This window comes from Stomoxys calcitrans, chromosome 3, assembly GCF_963082655.1.
Source record: "Stomoxys calcitrans chromosome 3, idStoCalc2.1, whole genome shotgun sequence".
NCBI lineage: Eukaryota > Metazoa > Arthropoda > Insecta > Diptera > Muscidae > Stomoxys > Stomoxys calcitrans.
This window is the reverse complement of record NC_081554.1, coordinates 169102438-169120511: the sequence shown is the minus strand read 5'-3', so window position 1 is coordinate 169120511 and position 18074 is coordinate 169102438. Positions and strand designations below refer to the sequence as shown.

General features: G+C 34.3%; 1 protein-coding gene across 1 annotated transcript in view; it reads left to right on the top strand.

The window, feature by feature from the left end:
* The window catches only part of LOC106084977 (semaphorin-1A), a 1175174-nt gene that overhangs the window by 180872 nt on the left and 976228 nt on the right, over positions 1–18074 (top strand). Inside the window, exon 2 of the mRNA XM_059365678.1 lies at positions 9300–10192. Within this exon, the coding sequence (XP_059221661.1) occupies positions 9814–10192 (379 nt within the window). The 5' untranslated portion in view covers positions 9300–9813. The remainder of the gene's footprint in view (positions 1–9299; positions 10193–18074) is intronic.

The window sequence follows — 18074 nt, the reverse complement described above, 5'->3', positions numbered from 1 at the left end:
CATTTGAGGTCCATATTGACATGAACGTCCAATATGTCTGTTTGGGGGAGTTTTGGGGTTTGGGGCGGCCCGATGGGTATATAGATTCAAATATTCGTATTCTACTCTCCAAAACCTTTCATTTAATACCTATATTGTTCCGATCGGTACACTTTTGATTTTTCGTTGTGTTTTTGGCATAAGGGGGAGGGTCCGTCCCCCTTCCGATGCCGAAAAATTATATAGCCTATACTTCTTTCCAGACAAACTTACACAATCTGTGAAAATTTTAAGACAATCGGTTCACCCGTTTTTGATTCTACGGAACAGACAATAAAACAGAGTCCCATATAGTCATAATGGGTCATATGCCCATTTAAGGCGTTTTTTGGGGGGTAGGGTGACCCCCTATACGTCGATCTGATTTTGTATGGCAGATTCGTAATCTTCTCCCCAATACCTTTCATTTGAGCCCCATATTAAAATGAACGTCCACTATGTCTGTTTGGGGGGAGTTTTGGGGTTGGGCGGCCTATGAATACTTAGACCCAAATTTGAAGACCATATTCGTATTCTACTCTCCAATACCTTTCATGTGTTACCCATGTTATTCCGATCGGTCCACTTTTGATTTTAGGTTGTGTTTTTGGCTTAAGGGGGAGGGTCCGTCCCCCCTCCGACACCGAAAAATTATATAGCCTATGTTTCTTTCCAGACAAACTTACACAATCTGTGAAATGTTTAAGAAAATCGGTTCAGCTGTTTTTGATTCTACGAAACAAACAAAAAAACGAGTCCCATATAGTCATGATGGGTCGTTTGCCCATTTAAGACGTTTTTAGGGGGTAGGGTGACCCCCTATACTTCGATCTAATTTTGTATGCCAGATTCGAAATCTACTCCCGAATACCTTTTATTTGAGCCCCATATTAAAATGAACTTCCACTATGTCTGTTTGGGGGAGTTTTTGGGTTGGGGCGGCCCGTTGGGTACTTGGCCCCAAATTTTAACACCATATTCGTATTCTACTCTCAAATACCTTTCATTTGTTACCCATATTGTGCCTATCGGTCCACTTTTGATTTTAGGTTGTGTCTTTGGCATAAGGGGGAGGGTCCGTCCCCCTTCCGATACCGAAAAATTATATAGCCTATGTTTCTTTCCAGACAAATTTACACAATCTATGAAAAGTTTAAGAAAATCAGTTAAGCTGTTTTTGATTCTACGGAACAAACAAAAGAAACCAAGTCCCATATAGTCATGATGGGTCGTATGCCCATTTAAGGCGTTTTTAGGGGTAGGGTGACCCCTATATTTCGATCTAATTTTGTGTGCCAGATTCGAAATCTACTCCCGAATACCTTTCATTTGATCCCCATATTAAAATGAACGTCCACTATGTCTGTTTGGGGAAGTTTTGGGGTTTGGGCGGCCCGACGGGTACTTAGACTCAAATTAGAATATCATATTCCTATTCCATTTTCCAATACCTTTTATTTGATACCCATATTGTGCATATCGGTCCACTATTGATTTTGGATGGCGTTGTTGCGGCAAGGGGGGAGGGTCCGTCCCCTTCCGAAATCAACAAATTATAAAGCCTATTTCTCCATTCTGGCCATATTCGCAATCTACTCCCGAGTACCTTTCATTTAAGTCCCATGACTCATGGTCATGATCGTCCAAAATAACCTATTTTAGGGGTTTTTTGGGGATAGAGCGCCCCCCCCCCCCCAGTCACTTGGACCCAATTTTTAATATGAAATTCGTACTCTACTTCTGAACACCTTTCATATGAGTCCCATATTGTCCAGATCGGTCCACTTTTATTTTTGGGTAGTACTTTTGGGGTAAGGGGGAGGGTCCGCCCCCCTTCCGAAATCAACTAATTATAAAGCCTATTTCTCCATTCTGGCCATATTCGCAATCTACTCCCGAGTACCTTTCATTTGAGTCCCATATTGCCATGATCGTCCAAAATAACCTATTTTAGGGGGTTTTGGGGTTGGGGCGGCCCCCAGTCACTTGGACCCAATTTTTAATATGAAATTTGCACTCTACTTCTGAACACCTTTCATTTTAATCCCATATTGTCCAGATAGGTTCACTTTTATTTTTGGGTAGTACTTTTGTGGTAAGGGGGAGGGTCCGCCCCCCTTCCGATAGCAAAAAACTTGACAGCCTATGTTTCCTTCCAGACCAACCTACACAATCTGTGAATATTTCAAGGTAATCGGTTCTGCCGTTTTTGAGTCTATACGGGACAAACAAAGAAACCGACAAATAAACGAACACATTTTTAACCTTTGTACCTACGAGAATTATACTCACGTCCGTAGTACTTCATTCCGTTTGTAAGCCCTTGAAATATTGCTCTGAGATCCGTTAAAGAGCATATATTTTTGATCGTCATGACATTCGAAATCGATAACTGTCTGTCCATCTGTTTCTCCGCCTGTCCGTCCTTCCGACTATGCGCTAGTCCTTCATTCCATCTTCCCATGCTTTTTATACCCACCACCGAAGGATGGGGGTATATTCATTTTGTCATTCCGTTTGCAACACATCGAAATATCCATTTCCGACCCTATAAAGTATATATATTCTTGATCAGCGTAAAAATCTAAGACGATCTAGCCATGTCCGTCCGTCTGTCCGTCTGTCTGTTGAAATCACGCTACAATCTTTAAAAATAGAGACATTGAGCTGAAATTTTGCACAGATTCTTTTTTTGTCCATAAGCAGGTTAAGTTCGAAGATGGGCTATATCGGACTATATCTTGATATAGCCCCCATATAGACCGATCCTCCGATTTAGGGTCTTAGGTCCTTAAAAGCCACATTTAATACCCGATTTTGCTGAAATTTGGAACAGAAAGTTATGTTAGGCCACTCGACATCCTTCCTTAATTTGGCCTAGATCGGTTCAGATTTCGATATAGCTGCCATATAGACCGATCCGCCAATTTAGGGTCTAAGGCCTATAAAAGCCACATTTATTATCCGATTTTGCTGAAATTTAGGACAGAGAGTTATCTTAGGCGACCCAACAACCTTCCTCAATTTGGCCCAGATCGGTTCTGATTTCGATATAGCTGCCATATAGACCGATCCGCCAATTTGGGGTCTAAGGCCCATAAAAGCCACATTTATTATCCGATTTTGCTGAAATTTAGGACAGAGAGTTATGCTAGGCCCTTCGACATCCTTCCTCAATTTGGCCTAGATCGGTTCAGATTTCGATATAGCTGCCATATAGACAGATCTCTCAATTTAAGGTCTTGCGCCCATAAAAGGCGCATTTATTGTCCGATGTCGTCGAAATTTGGGACATTGAGTTAAGTTAAGGCCCTTGACATACTTCTGCAATATGGCATAGATTGGTACAGATTTGGATATAGCTGCCATATAGACCGATCTCTCGATTTTAAATTTTGGGGCCATAAAAGGCGCATTTATTATCCCATGTCTCCGAAATTTGGGACAGTGAGTAGTGTTAGGACCTTCGACATCCTTCTTCAATTTGGCTCAGATCGGTCCACATTTGAATATAGCTGCCATATAGACCGATCTCTAGATTTAAGGTTTTGGTTCAATAAAAGGCGCATTGATTGTCCGATGTCGCCCAAATTTCGGACAGTGAGTTGTGTTGGGCCCTTCGACGTTCTTTTTCAATTTGGCTTAGATGGGTCCACATCTGGATATAGCTGTCATATAGACCGATATCTCGATTTAAGGTTTTGGGGTCCAAAAAAAGTCGCATTTATAATCCGATTTCATCGAAATTTGAGTTATGTTAGGCTCTTCGAGTTTTTTCTGCAACTTGGCCCAAAGCGGTGCAGATTTGGATTTAGCTGCCATATAGTCTTGGCCACATAAAAGGCGCATTTATAATCCGATTTCACTGAAATTTAACACTGTGACTTATGTTAGGCTTTTCGACATCCGTGTCGTATATGGTTCAGATCGGTTTATTGAACAATGATTTGTACTTCCTAGTATTTGGTTCAAATCGGAACATATATCGATATAGCTGCTATGGGGCATAAGATATGCATTTTTTAACGAATTTTGACGAAAGGTGTTTTACATATATACCCGAGGTGGTGGGTATCCAAAGTTCGGCCCGGCCGAACTTAACGCCTTTTTACTTGTTTCCTTCCGTCTCTCCGTCGGTCTGTCCATGTGTTCGTCCTGCCGTCCCTTCTTCCGTCTGTCTTTCGTTCCCTCTGTTTGTCTGTTCTCCCGTTCTTTCCATTCATCCTTTCGTCATTTTCTATCTTCCCGTTACTGTATCCTTACCTTACTGCATTATAGTCGCTTATTTTTCTAAGATTATCTAAGCTTTGCCTTTCGTCCGCCTTTCTCCAATCTTTCATACTTCAATTCCAAATTTTGTTCAATTATTTCTTCAAGTGTGGCTTTTAATGAAATATCTTCCCTCCGCCCTTGTGTGTTGAAGGCAGCCAAGGGTAGCCACCCCAGAGCATATCTCCTAATTTGCACAAAATTTCCCAAAGATTCTATTCTTCGCTTGCAGTGACACTCTTTTAATTACCCTTCTGAAATATTTTGCCAATCCAGTCTCTTCTTTGTCTCTAATCAAGACTTGAATACGGTGGCAAGACATCTCTAAAATGTTTGTCATGCTGTGCAGCATACTGACAAAAATTATCATTATCGTCCTGCTTGTAGTTAGTTGTAGAGTTCTTTGTTGTCCTTGTATTGTTGATGTGCCAATAAATGCATCCAACCATGAGAGGGTATGAGTGTGTAGTGGTAGTGTGTAGATGTACTGTGATGTGGTTTGTTGTAGATTTCTTGCAATGGTTTAGCCGTAAGCTTTATGCTACTCTTACTATGCAAATTTTCCATTAGGTTGGAGGGGAGTCCTTAAGCATTTCTTGGATTTCTGTTGACATTATCTGCAAGCACACTCGGAGCTGATGCTGTTTATGTCTTTGGGAGCCCGAATGGGCAAACCTAGTTCATGGGGACAAGGATGTGGCTACTACTATGAGCATATGGCGTCATACATTACATCCATTCTTTGTTGCTAAGGAGTTGTGAGACGCGTTGATCGACCGACTGATCGCCCAGCCCAAACGGCTAAAGCTAGAATTATGAAATTTTGCACGAATGTTGGTCTTGTTGGGTCAGAGGCACGAGTTAAGGCTGAGTTTGGTGATATTCGTACGTTTAAGTACTAAAATGTACCAAAAAGTACGAAAATTGGTACTATTGCTCAGGGCGAACGGATATAGCCTGAAGAATGTTCTTAGGCTCAAATTAAAGAGCGTCTCGAATAACTTGGTGCCAAAAAATCTTCCAAAAGCTTACAGGAAATGGAAGAAATAGTTCATTTAGTACCGAAAGTGGAATTTTTTGGTACCTTTTTTGTAAGTTGAGATAGAGCTTTGAATTATGGGTTTAAGGTACACTAAGGTACAATAAATTTGGAGGCCAAATGAGTTTTTAGACTTGTGGACATTTAGGTACTTAAAAGTACCAAAAATGGTATGAAGTAGGTGAGCTTTGCATAAAGCGAAGGGGTAGTGCTAGAACTTCAAAATTTGGCTCAAATGATTGTTGTTGGGAATCAAAAAAAAAAAATCAAGAATATGAAAATATGAAAATAGTGCTGGAAACGGGACAAACGTACGTTTAGCTCCATATTTGGTACATTTCGTACTTTCTTTACGGTTTGAACTAGAGCCTTAAAATTAAACATGTGGGTTCAACTAGGAAATATATGTTTTCTGACAGATTTTTTCACAAAACGTACATTTTGGTGCCAAAAAGTACTAAATAGTACGAAATAGCTACAAAACTTTTACATTCAACGGAGAATTGGAAAAAAATGATCTTAGACTTGACAAACATCGATAAGTTGGCCCAAACACGAAATGCTAAAATCGTACCAGCAATGGAAGAAAACGTACTTGAGTACTCTTAAATTTGGAATACAAATAACAAAAATCGATAAGTTGGCCCAAACACGAAATGCTAAAATCGTACCAGCTGTGGAAGAAAAAGTACTTAAGTACTGTAATTGGTACTATTTGGTACTTTCTTTATAGATTGAGCTACAGTTTTGAAATTTGGGATACAAATACCATCTTGACAGTATGTACCGAGCGACTAGAGGGTTCTTTTGATTTTCGTACATTTTGGTACTAAAACGTACAAATGGTACTTTCTTTACTGACTGAGCTACAGCTAGGAAATTTGGGATACAAGAAGATTTAAGGTTTTGTGCCCATAAAAGGCGCATTTATTGAACGATTTTGCCAAAATTTGGGGCAGTGAGTTGTGTAAGGCCCCTTGACATTGTCTAGCAATTTGGCCCAGATCGGTCAAGATTTGGATATAGCTGCCATATAGACCGATCTCTCGATTAAAGGTTTTGGGCCCCTAAGAGGCACATTTATTGTCCGATGTCGCCGAAATTGAAGACAGAGAGTTGTGTTAGGCCCCTTGTCATTACTTCTGCAATATGGCACAGATTGGTCCAGATTTGGATATAGCTGCCATATAGACCCATCTCTCGATTTAAGGTTTTGGGCCCATAAAAGGCGCATTTATTATCCGATTTCGCCGCAATTTGAGACAGACAGTTGTGTTAGGCCCGTTGACATTGTTTTGCAATTTGATCCAGATCGGTCCAGATTTGCATATAGCTGCCATATAGACCGATCTCTCGATTTAAGGTTTTGGGCCCATAAAAGGCGCATTTATTGTCCGATGTCACCGAAATTTGAGACAGACAGTTGTGTTAGGCCCCTTAACATTGTCTTGCAATTTGATCTAGATCGGTCAAGATTTGGATATAGCTGTCATATAGACCGATCCCTCGATTTAAGGTTTTGGGCCCATAAAAGGCGCATTTATTATCCGATTTCGCCGCAATTTGAGACAGACAGTTGTGTTAGGCCCGTTGACATTGTTTTGCAATTTGGCCCAGATCGGTCCAGATTTGGATATAGCTGCCATATAGACCGATCTGTCGATTTAAGGTTTTAAGCCCATAAAAGGCGCATTTATTGTCCGATGTCGCCGAAAATTGAGACAGACAGTTGTGTTAGGTCCCTTGACATTGTCTTGCAATTTGGCCCAGATCGGTCAAGATTTGGATATAGCTGTCATATAGACCGATCTCTCGATTTAAGGTTTTGGACCGATAAAAGGCGCATTTATTATCCGATTTTGCTGAAATTTGGGACATTGAGTTAGGTTAGGCCCCTCGACATACTTCTGCAATATGGCACAGATCGGTCCAGATTTGGATATAGCTGCCATATAGACCGATCTCTAGATTTAAAGTCTTGGACTAATAAAAGCCACATTTATTATCCGATTTAGCTGAAATTTGGGACAGTGAGTTAAGTTAAGCTCCTCGACATAATTCTGCAATATGGTACAGATCGGTCCAGATTTGGATATAGCTGCCATATAGACCCATCTCTCGATTTAAGATTTTGGGCCCATTAAAGGCGCATTTATTATCCGATTTGGCCGAAATTTGGGGCAGTGAGTTTTGTTAGGCCCCTTGGCTTTATTTTGCAATTGGGCCCAGATCGGTCCAGATTTGGATATAGCTGCCATATAGACCGTTCTGTCGATTTAAGGTTTTGAGCCCATAAAAGGCGCATTTATTGTCCGATGTCGTCGAAATTTTGGAAAGTGAGTTAAGTTAAACCCCTCCACATACTTCTGCAATATGGCACAGATCGGTCCCGATTTGGATATAGCTGCCATATAGTCTGCTCTCTCTATTTAAAGTCATGGCCACATTTATAATCCGATTTCGCTGAAATTTGACACAGTAACTTATGTTACGCTTTTAGACATCCATGTCGTATATGGTGTAGATCGGCCTATATTTGGATATAGCTACCAAAAAGACCAATATTTTGTTCTACAATATTGAACAGTGACTTGTACTTATCAGACCACTTAATATCGTCTTTGGTCCCAATCCGACCATATTTCGATATAGCTGCTATGGGGGCATAAATTATGCTTTTTTCACCGGATTATGATAAAGGTGGTTTACATATATACCCGAGGTGGTGGGTATCCAACGATCGACTCAGATTCACTTTCTGATTCCATTTAGCTATGGCCGTCTGTCTGACCATGTTAATTTGTGTGCAAACTTCAGGTCGCAGTTTTCATCCGATCGTCTTCAAATTTGGTACAGGCATGTTTTTCGGCCTACAGACGAAGCCTATTGAAATTGGAAAAAATTGGTTCAGATTTAGAAATAACTCCCATATATATGTTCGTCCGATTTGCAGTAATAATGCTATAAAATAGTCATTTGTTAACCGATTCTCTCGAAATTTGGCAGGAGGGATTTTCTTTATACTCTCGATATTACTGCTGGATTTCATAGAAATCGGTTCAGATTTAGATATAGCTGCCATATACGTATATCGCCCGTTTTTCACTTCTAAAGCCACTGCAAGCACGTCTATTGACCAATCATGCCAAAATATTGCACAGCGCTTTCTTCGACGACTGCCACAGTATCTGAAACGTTTGATCGTAGTCGGTTCTGATTTAAATATATCTCCCATATATATGTTCGTCCGATTTTGAGAAATATTGCAATAACGTGCTCATTTGTAAACCGATTCTCTCGTAATTTGGAGGGATTTTCTTATAACTTTCGACATTACTGGCGAATTTCATAGAAATCGGTTCAGATTTAGCTATAGCTCTCATGTATATATATCACCCGCTTTTCACTTCTAGAGCCACTGCAAGCGCATTTTTTGACCAATTTTGCCAAAACTTTGTACAACGCTTTCCTCGACAACTACCACAATATTTGAGAAGTTTATTCGAAATTGGTTCAGATTTAGATATATGTTCATCAGATTTTGGGAAATTTGCAATAATATTGCCTTTTGTGAACCGTAGTTATAACAGTGTGGACATAATTGCTCGAAATTTGATACGGATTGTTTAATAACCCATCTGAAAACATCCACCTAGGTCCATCAAAATTTGTTCTGAATTAGGTGTAGCTCCCACTTTGTACCTATAGGGTAGGTGTAGGGTATTATAAAGTCGGCACTGCTCGATTTTCGCCTTTCGTTACTGGTTTTATTTAACTCCATACAGCGAGGCAATCTCATAACTTTCGCAGCTCCATTGAAATTTTAATACAAATATTTGAACTTCATGCCATATTTTGCTCTACCATTTTCAAGATCGTTTTTGTTTCGGGAACTTTTTGAAATCTTTACCATGTAACCAAATAATTTTTCCTACATTTTAATAATCCTTAACATTTATTTCCTTTCTTTCAGACTCCTCTAAATGGCTCTTCCTGTAAACGATCACTCAATCAGCTGCAACATGGACTTTTCTTACAATCCACTACCAATCTAGGATATAAAACAAAAAACTCAATCAACTACCAAATCCGTGAAATTGACGTATTTTCAATAAACCTACATTTCGTTTACTGTTGATTTTTTCCTCTACTATCACCAAAACTCTGTGTAAATCAAACGATTTTTTTAACTTTTCCTGATTTCAACCTACATCTCAATGTATAGCAAGGAGCCTAACAAATGCAAAAGGCCACATATGAACCAAGGAGGTATATAGAAATGCAAGCGTCAAACCCAAAAACAAAGCTCGCTTAACCCACTTTAATACAAACAGAAAAAGTCAACGTGACATCCGTGGCAATTCCATTTTGGTAGTGGCCCAAAACTTGAATATCAAACAGCGGCAAAAAAAAATCGTGAAAAATTAACAAAAAAACAAAAATTGAACGTCAAGAATTAAACATTACAATAAAACCACAATACAGCAATGTTGAATTTTTCACGTCTAAAAATGGAAATCGAACCTCTGGCAAGAAGATTACCAGCAACTACGTCAACATCAAAAAAGGCCTGTGGCGCTGCAATAACAGTGGCAGCGTTAAAAAATAATAGCAATTCGCAATTGCTTGCAACGCACAATCCTCGTCATCGTCAACAACAGCAACATCAACATCACCGTCAACGTCACAATCGAAATCACGGCGGCGGTAGCTGTCACAATCGTATGCAGCCCTCAATGACGAAGGCCTGTACAACAAATTGCGGCGGTATGCTGCTGCAAGTCTTCCTTATATTGACACTGTTCGTGATTGGAAATTTAAGTGCCTGGCAGGAGAACATAAGACCCAAACTATATGTGGAATTAGGTAAGTCAAAAAAAAAAAAAGTCAAACAAAAAAAAAAGGCAAAAACAAACAAATAAAATAAAATTGGGGAAGATATGAAAAATAAGAAATCAAATATAAAAAATAAATTTATGAAAATTTATAAATTCCATAAAAATTCATAAATTTTATGAAAATTCATTAATTTACAACAATTCATAAATTTTTTGAAATTTCATAAATTTTATTAAAATTCATATATTTTATGAGAATTCATAAATTTTATGAAATTCATAAATTCCATGAAAATTCATAACTTTTATGAAAATTCATTAATATTATGAAATTTCATAAATTTTATGAATATTCATAAATTTTATGAAAATTCATATATATTAAAAAATTCATCAATCATTTGAAAATTCATAAAGTTTATGAAAATTCATAAATATTGTGAAAATTCATAAATTTTATGAAATTTGTATATTTTATGAAATTAATAAATTTTGTGAAATTCACAAGTTTTATAAAATTCATAAATTTTAGGAAATTCATTAATTTTATGAAATTCAAAATTTTTATGAAATTCGTAAATTTTATGACATTGATAAATTTTATGAAATTCAGAACTTTTATGAAATTCAGAACTTTTATGAAATTCAGAACTTTTGTGAAATTCATAAATTTTATCACAATTCATAAATATTATGAAAATTCAAAATTTTATAAAATTCATAAATTTTATGAAAACTCGTAAATACTATGTAAATTCATAAATTTTATGAAAATTTAAAAATTTTATAAAAATTCATAAAATGAAATTCATAAATTTTATGAAAGTTCAAAAATTTTATGAAAATTCATTAACTTTATGAAAATTCATAACTATTGTGAAAATTCATATATATTATGAAAATTCATAAATATTATGAAAATTCACAAATATTATGAAAATTCATCAAATGTTATAAAAAATTCTTACATTTTATGATAATTCATAAATTTTATGAAAATTCATAAATTTTATGAAAAGTCATAAATTTTATTAAAATTCTTACATTTTATGAAAATTCATTATTTTAGGAAAATTCTTACCTCTTATGAAAATTCATAAATTTTATGAAAATTCATAAATTTTATGAAAATTCATAAATTTTTTGAAAATTCATAAATATTTTGAAAATTCATAAGTTTTATGAGAAGTCATAAATTTAATTTATTAATATTATGATAATTCATAAATTTTATGAAAATTCATAAATTTTATGAAAATTCATAAATTTTATGAAAATTCATAAATATTATGAAAATTCATATATGTTATGAAAATTCATAAATATTGTGAAAATTCATAAATTTTATGAAAATTCATAAATATTATGAAAATTCATATATGTTATGAAAATTCATAAATATTGTGAAAATTCATAAATTTTATGAAAATTCATAAATATTTTGAAAATTCATAAATTTTATGAGAAGTCATAAATTTTATAAAAATTCATTAATATTATGAAAATTCATAAATTTTATGAAAATTCATAAATATTATGAGAATTCATATATGTTACGAAAATTCATAAATATTGTGAAAATTCATAAATTTTATGAAAATTCATAAACTTTATGAAAATTTTGGTTTGTTTCTCTTTCGAGACGAGCTCAGAGATCGGAGATGCAAATGGATCATCATTTTATTTTAACACATTTAAAAACTAAAATTTGCACACATTGAAGCCATGAAAAAAACTCAATAAAGAAAAAGGAAACCAGTTATCTTCCAAACAAACTTCAGCGTTATCAATTATCCATACTAAAATATTAAAGATTTAATAGAATTAATATTAATCATACGCACATTTAAAAAAGATTCCCATATCCAGGCAAGAATTGATATCAGAATTATACTGGTATATACGAATTTGTATTTAGGCAGGCTTTCATACTTAACTAGATTAGTTCATGTGTGCAGTCATTAGTTAAGTCATAGGTTTAAGTGGCGGTCTGCCGTAAGACTCACTTAAATATTTTTATCCATTATGATATCAAAGGAACAGAAGAACGCAGATTTACATCTACTCCGCTCCTTCTCCAATTTTTCCCAAGGCCGCTGTTAATGTGTGCTTTGCTTGACCACTAGTTTTCGATTGTTTCGATTTCATAGAGTTATTCATCTTAGTCATATACAAACTTTGTAACCAAAAATTGTTGGCACCCATTGAATCCGTATAGAAAACTCAATAAATAAAAGAAAAACTAGTTATCTAACGAAAAAAATTTAGTGATATCAATTCCCTACATTGAAATACCAATGATTTAATAAAATTGATATTAATCATACGCAAATTTTATAATTATTCCCATGTGCAGACCAAAATTGATATGAAAATTTTACAGCAATACACCGATTTGTATCTAAACAGGCTTTTATAATAAACTTGCTTAGTTCATGTGTGCGGCCATATCTCTTGGTTTTTATCATTTATCATAGCCCTTTGGGGAAAAGTCCTTTTTCAGAAAAGCACGGACAAAATATACCAATTTATAACCAAACAAAATAATTTTCTTCAATTGTTCCCTCTCCAATTTTGCCAAAGCCCTCAGCAATTGTGTGCCTTGGTAGTCTAATAGTTTTTGATTATTTTCATTCTAGATTTATTCATCTTATACATATACACACTTCAAAACATAAATTTGCTTGCACACATTGAATTCATGTAGAAAACTCATTCATTAAAAAAGAACAAGTTATCTAACAAAGAAAATCAAGTGATATCAATTATCTATACTGAAATAATAAAGATTTAATAAAATTAGTATTAATCATACGCAAACCGAAATTGATATAAAAATTTTACTGCTATACATCGATTCATATTTTCGCAGGCTTTCATAACGAATTAGTAAAGTTTATGTGTGCGTTCATATCACTGTTATCACTAATGAAAATAAGGTATTTTTTGGAAAAGTAATTTTTTCAGACAGCCAGAGACAAAATCTATGAATGTATGTCCAGACGAAATAAATTTCTGCAATCGCTAAGGTCTTTATCGCTCCTTCTCCAATTTTTCCAAAGGTCAAAGTTGTTGAGTGGTTTAATCGACCATTTGGTTTTGTTTGTCTTCCATCCTAAGAGTTAAATGAAATATTTTTTTTGCAGTTTTCTTGCTCGATAGCTCAAAATGACTGTATCTCCTCAATGTCATATTTGGAAATAAGCATTGTTCGGAGGCTTATAGAGTTATCCATCTTATTCATATATGCACATAAATACAAAAATTTGTTTGCACACATAACATTCATGCAGAAAACTGAATTACTAAAAAAGAAACAAGTTATGTAACGAAAAAAATGAAAGGATATCATTTATCTTAACTGAAATATTAAAGATTTAATAAAATTAATATTAATCATACGCAAAGTTTAAAGTTATTCCCATATGCAAACAAAAAATGATATGAAAATTTTACGGCAATGGAAAGATTTGTATTTCAGCAGGCTTTCATTCTGAAATAGCTAAGTTCATGTGTGCAGTCATATTACTTACTTTTAGTCCATATATGTGTGGAAACTCTCAAACCATATTTCTGGGATCTTTTTGTGGAGTAGTGTCAATGGTGGTCAATTTTTTAAGCCACATTGAAAGGAACCAAATATTTCAATGACTTTAGAACTCAATCTCTTACAGAATGCACTCGCTATCTTGTGTGCTAGAGCAGAAGGATTACTTTCTATGTTTATTATTTTCTTTCTTTTGCGCCATATCCCTTCTTCTGTTACCAATCAACCGGTTGAGTTCAACCAGTTTTGCACAGTCTCACTTCTTCAGCTTTCAATCCTCCGGTTGAGTTCAGCTGGCAACCCATAAGCTATTGCTGCTATAATTTTTGGCCGGGTTACTGTTTTTAAGACTTTAATCTGTGCAGGCGGTGTACATTTCACACCAGAGTCAGCTCCTCCTTACCGTTTCATTCGGATAACAAATGTATCGAAAAATGTTTTTTATATACTGGTTACACTCTATGTAGGTTTTTGCCAGTCGGCATGGTTGGGCGGGTCTTCCGGCAAAGCAGGGGCTAACAACACCATGCTCCTCTAAACAATCATTTCTCCTCAAAATTAATCTGACGACACATAGCTCTTTATTTAGCTACCTATAATCTTAATTCTATCGTAACGGTCCTGTAAAAACACTCCCCATATGCCCTGAGCACGGCCGGAATCAAAGGTAGCACGGGGAGAAAGTACGTGGTCGGTAGTGCAGTGAATCGTAATCATTATCATTATCATTATCATTATCATTATCATTATCATTATCATTATCATTATCATTATCATTATCATTATCATTATCATTATCATTATCATTATCATTATCATTATCATTATCATTATCATTATCATTATCATTATCATTATCATTATCATTATCATTATCATTATCATTATCATTATCATTATCATTATCATTATCATTATCATTATCATTATCATTATCATTATCATTATCATTATCATTATCATTATCATTATCATTATCATTATCATTATCATTATCATTATCATTATCATTATCATTATCATTATCATTATCATTATCATTATCATTATCATTATCATTATCATTATCATTATCATTATCATTATCATTATCATTATCATTATCATTATCATTATCATTATCATTATCATTATCATTATCATTATCATTATCATTATCATTATCATTATCATTATCATTATCATTATCATTATCATTATCATTATCATTATCATTATCATTATCATTATCATTATCATTATCATTATCATTATCATTATCATTATCATTATCATTATCATTATCATTATCATTATCATTATCATTATCATTATCATTATCATTATCATTATCATTATCATTATCATTATCATTATCATTATCATTATCATTATCATTATCATTATCATTATCATTATCATTATCATTATCATTATCATTATCATTATCATTATCATTATCATTATCATTATCATTATCATTATCATTATCATTATCATTATCATTATCATTATCATTATCATTATCATTATCATTATCATTATCATTATCATTATCATTATCATTATCATTATCATTATCATTATCATTATCATTATCATTATCATTATCATTATCATTATCATTATCATTATCATTATCATTATCATTATCATTATCATTATCATTATCATTATCATTATCATTATCATTATCATTATCATTATCATTATCATTATCATTATCATTATCATTATCATTATCATTATCATTATCATTATCATTATCATTATCATTATCATTATCATTATCATTATCATTATCATTATCATTATCATTATCATTATCATTATCATTATCATTATCATTATCATTATCATTATCATTATCATTATCATTATCATTATCATTATCATTATCATTATCATTATCATTATCATTATTATCATTTTCGAACTTCATTCTGACTACTTAGTATCTGACTCTGCTCTTGTCAACCGTCCTTTCCCAAGATGCTAACCTTAGACCATGGTTTATAAGATTTTTACTCAATTTTTTGTGTTTAAGATCTTTAACTTTAGCGTTTTTCTTCAGTAAATAGTTGTTGCTCGTGCTTGCCTTTTTGGTCTTATAATTCTTCACATGCATTTTGCATCTTTTACTCAATCAAAGATTAATTCCATTACCATGTGATCCCATGAAACCATCAAAATGCATTAAATTCTGACATGTTTCATCCACTCTATAATGAGTCTATATACATATTTTCTTTACTTTTTTCATCGTTGACAAGGGGCGTGGGAGCCAAAAAGGAAGGAAATACTCATGAACTGCTGAACGTAAATAAAATTCAATAATTTCTTTTGAAATAAAATTAATTTATGCCAAAAATTTATGGTTATTTCCTTTTTGTAGTTCTTACGCCTTCTTCTCCTCCGTCTTCGCCTTCCTTAGTTGCTTATGTTCTTCCTTGGTTTGGAGGTTTTATGACTTGCAGCATATGGCTCCCACTTCTACTTGGTGATGGTGTCGTGCCGTTGACTGCTGCATGTGAAATGACCTTCTCATAAATAACTGCCACCGTGTGACATGCCTACATGTGTCATATAAACATGTTTTCCTCAACATAAAACATGTCCATCTTTGTTACTTTTCTTTTTCATCCCCCCCTCCCCCCCACCACATTTTCCCCTTTTCGTCGTTTCTTCTTCATGTGACATGTGTTGCCGCATGAGTATGTCAACTGCATGCTTAATGAAAACACAATTAAAATGTAAATAAAAAAAAAAATATGAAGCGAAATAAGGAAAATCTCAGAAATTTATACTTACGACGAGTATATAGCAAGTGAAATGGAAAAGTCCATGTAAACGCATAAGGAAAAGTAATTTTTGTTCAACAATTTTATGCACATTTATTGGTATTCGCAATTTCTTGGGAAATTGGCTGCTGTTATAGACCGAATGTATGGTAGGGGCATGATTTCAGGCATACACTTAGAAGAAGGAAACAGAAGCCTTTTTTTAGTACACATCCATTTTACACAAACGCCTAATACAAAACGCCACGGTTTTTTTGGGGTTTTAATGTTTTGCGGAAGATTTTTGGAAAACCGGAATTCCTTTCCTTGACAACTTAAAATGCTTGTATTTCCCAAAAATTTGTTTTGTCATACAGGGTGGCTGATGAAAGCCGCTACCAAAAAAAAATGTAATAACTTTTTTTCTATTTAATAATAATAATTTAATAATTAATTTAATTAATTAATTAATTAATTTAATTAATAATAATTTAATAATTAATTTAATAATTTAATTTAACATGAATAAAAGAAAAATGTATTCCATACACCGAAAAAAAAATGTAGCAATATTCATCATTGTAGCAATATTCATCAGCCACCCTGTACATAACTTAAAATACTTGTAACTTCCAGACAAGCTTTTGTTTGAAATTTGGGCTTTGGGATTTCATGACATTGCCAAGGATTTCTGTAGAAATTAAAATTTTTTCCTATATTACGTAAAATGCTTGTATTTCCCCAAAATATCTTTATGGTTTTACATTTATCAATAATACAAAAGTTACCTTTGAACAGAGCGGACGTGTTTTAATTTCGATCCTCAAAGAAAAATATCTGTATCTCAGAATAAGTACTAGATTAGGTAAGAGTGGCAGTCCTTTACAGACTCACATAGACAATTTTAAGTCCATTGTGATACCACAGTAGCAACAGACAAGGGCTTCTGGCGGGTATCGAACCCACGCCCCTGCACTGGGAATCCAAGCACGCTATCAACTCGGCTACCGGGGCGCCCGAATAGGTACAAACTATTGGGTTGCCCAAAAAGTAATTGCGGATTTTTTAAAAGAAAGTAAATGCACTTTTAATGAACTTTAATCAAATATACTTTTTCACCCTTTTTTTCTAAAGCAAGCTAAAAGTAACAGCTGATAACTGACGGAAGAAAGAATGCAATTACAGAGTCACAAGCTGTGAAAAAATTTGTCAACGCCGACTATATGAAAAAAAGTTTCACCTTTGACTCTTCTTCCATTCTTTTTATATAAAAAAATACTCGACCACATTTGTAAACTGCTCGCCAGTCGCTTTCATTTGATACCCATATTGCCTAGGTTAGGAGAATCTAAAATGTCAAGGCCGCATAGGTCCTTCCCGGTTCCAAATTTTCGAATTTTTCCATTAATAATCTACTCTTCAATCGATTTAATTTGATACCCATATTGCCTAGGTTAGGAGGATCTAAAATTTCAAGGCCCCATAGGTACTACCCGGGTCCAAAATTTAAAATTTTTTTTGCACATTTGTGATCTACTCGTTAATTAGTAATCTACTCTTCAATCAATTTAAGTTGATACCCATATTGCCTAGGTTAGAAGGTT